At 48.5% G+C, this 2,670-nt stretch overlaps 1 protein-coding gene across 1 annotated transcript; it reads left to right on the forward strand.

The window, feature by feature from the left end:
• Positions 1-1,043: 1,043 nt before the first annotated feature.
• Positions 1,044-2,372, forward strand: LOC125940749 (uncharacterized). The gene has a single exon (XM_049657282.1). The coding sequence runs from the start codon at positions 1,075-1,077 to the stop codon at positions 1,906-1,908; it is 834 nt and encodes a 277-aa protein (XP_049513239.1). The 5' UTR covers positions 1,044-1,074; the 3' UTR covers positions 1,909-2,372.
• Positions 2,373-2,670: the final 298 nt, after the last annotated feature.

Consider the following 2,670-nt stretch of genomic DNA (forward strand, 5'->3'; position numbering starts at 1 on the left):
TATCACTGATGGATTGCTCCGCAACCGAACTGCCGCTACCTCTGGAAAACGACGCAAGCGAGCGCTGCATCACTACGACCGTGCAGGTGGACAGAGCTGTGCAGGTGTCGTCATTATTCTCGGTTTCGGCAATGGACAAACGAAAGCGCAGACGTAAGGAGCGAGACTTGAACGCGTGAATTGAGCGACTCAAGAACACCGTCGACAAGTACAAACAGGAACTGCAAAAGCTCAAGGAAGAATGCTATGTGTCTGTATACCTGCAAGTTGTGGAGAAAGCGAAAGAGAAAGACCTGGCTGCTTCAATATTAGTGGAACAAGTTCAGAATTTCGCGAAGAAACCAACGTGGTCTGAGGTGACAGTGCGCCATGCTGTGGTTTTGCGTAACCTCTCGACTCGTGCATATGAACACGTAAGGAGCACAGGTATTCTTCGGCTTCCCTGTCGAAGTACCCTCGAGCGCTTTATGGGCTCATCATGTGGAGAAGTTGGCATGACCGAACTCGTGAAGCAAAGGCTGTCTGCAGAACTCCCTTCTCATCCCTCGTTGCATGCGAGGGCATGCTCTTTAATTGTAGATGAAATGCGCGTCAAACAACGGCTACTGTATCACAAGCAAAGAGATGCCTTCATCGGCGACTATGGTGGACTATGGTGTGAACTTCCCCAAAGAAACAACAAATGAGCCTGTGTTGGCCAACTCACTCTTGTGTTTCGTCCTTAACGGCCTTTCAGTTTCGTTCAAAATACCTGCGGTGTACTTTTTCACGAGAAACTGCACTGGCCGTGAGCTGCACATGCTCATGAGACACGTTCTGAAGGAAGTTGAAGAAATAGGATTTTTCGTTGTGCACATTGTCACAGACAACCACAAGATCAATGTCTTGGCTATGCAACTTCTGTGCAACGGAAGCCTCAAGCATTGCATTGACCACCCTGGCAAACCGAATCGAAAGCTCTTTCTTGCATTCGATCAGTGCCACCTGATCAAAAATGTGCGATCACAGTTTTTGTCCCGTGACATCTGAAAAGGCGGTGAAATATCAGCGAACCACTTGAAGAGCCTCTACAGAATGCAGCAAGGCAGCCTTGTAAACCCAGTACGATTTTTGACGAGAAAGCACGTATTCCCTACGAATATGGAAAAAATGAACGTGCAGAGAGCAGTGCAAGTTTTTTCTCCTCCCGTGACAGCTGCTATGAAGCTCTTGCAAGAGCAGGCGGGCCACACGTGCGACGCAAGCTTCGCGGGTGTCGGACCGACGGTGCAATTTATGGACACCGTGCACCGCTGGTTCGTGCTCATGGACGTGAGTAATTGTACCCAGCACATACATCAGAAGAATGCTGACTGCAAGCAGTTTGAATCTGCAGGCGATGAACGACTAATCTGGCTGGAGACAAGCTTCCTCGACTACTTGGCCGATCTCAAAAGTCAGTGCCTGGCAAAGAACTTTCTAACCAAAGAGACTTATGAGGGTCTTGTGATCACAACTCGTTCGAACGTTGAGTGCATTAGATATCTTCTTGAAGAGATGTCTTTTCACTTCGTTTTGACGAGGAAAATGTCATCGGACCCAATCGAGTCGTTCTTTGGCTGGCTCAGGAAATCAGCAGGATCAAATGACCAAACGGACGTCCGCGCCGTGCTCACAGGCATTGAGAAAACCCTCAAGACCGGTATCGCATCGGCGTCAAGTACAAGCAACATAATGGCAGCAGAAGAGAGTGATTGCTTGTCAACGCTGCCGCAACAGAAAAACACAAGGGAGCAAACCAGCGAGGAATTCCCTGCAGATGCACGTAGAGAGCTCATAGAGCGACTAAACCGAGATAAGCCTCTACTTCCCACTCCAGATGTGGCCACATTGGCTATGGTTGGTGGCTACCTCGCAAGAGCCGTATGAGAAAACTTCGAATGTGTGGAGTGCTTCGCGCTCTTAACAAAGCCAAACGCCTCGACACCATCGGACTCGCTCATTAAACACCAAGACCGCGGTGGACTTCTTTACCCTTCCGCACAACTTCTAGATGTTCTCTACGCACTACAGAAGTTCGTCGAAGTTCTTCTAGCAAGAAGAAGGCGTATGCATCACCCTCTAAAGGAGGCTGTGAACAATGCTACCGAAATCCTCCGCGAGCACAAAGCTTTGATGTGTTCGAAGCCAGGGCACCAAGAGAATTTGCTCAAATTGGTGCTTACGAAGTTCTTTCGCCCAATATTCACCAATTTCGCTCTGAAAGCGACAGACAAACAAGACGTCGCCAAAGTGTTCGCAATAAAGCCACTGTCACGAAAGACCCTGAAACTGTGAGCTTGATCTCACAGCTGGGGGCCCAAGTGAAAGGTCCAGTTTTCACAATATGTCTCGTGTTGCTTGCTTTCAATGTACTGTGGGGATGGAAAGAAACGCGAACAGTGCGGCACCTACATTGTCTGATATTTCGCATTTCTTTTCGGGTGGTTGCAGCCTGCATGATAACTAGAAGCCACTAGAACAAAGCTATTCTACCATCTTTTTATTTCCACCAGGGTCACAGCAGGATGAAAACATCACGCCGCACTGTTTGCGTTTCTTCCCATCACCCCTGTACATCATGAACAAACACCAGTGCAACCTGCGCATTTATTTCACAGCTCCATCTCTAATACGAGAGCAAGTTTCTCA

The sequence above is a fragment of the Dermacentor silvarum genome, chromosome 10, assembly GCF_013339745.2.
Source record: "Dermacentor silvarum isolate Dsil-2018 chromosome 10, BIME_Dsil_1.4, whole genome shotgun sequence".
NCBI lineage: Eukaryota > Metazoa > Arthropoda > Arachnida > Ixodida > Ixodidae > Dermacentor > Dermacentor silvarum.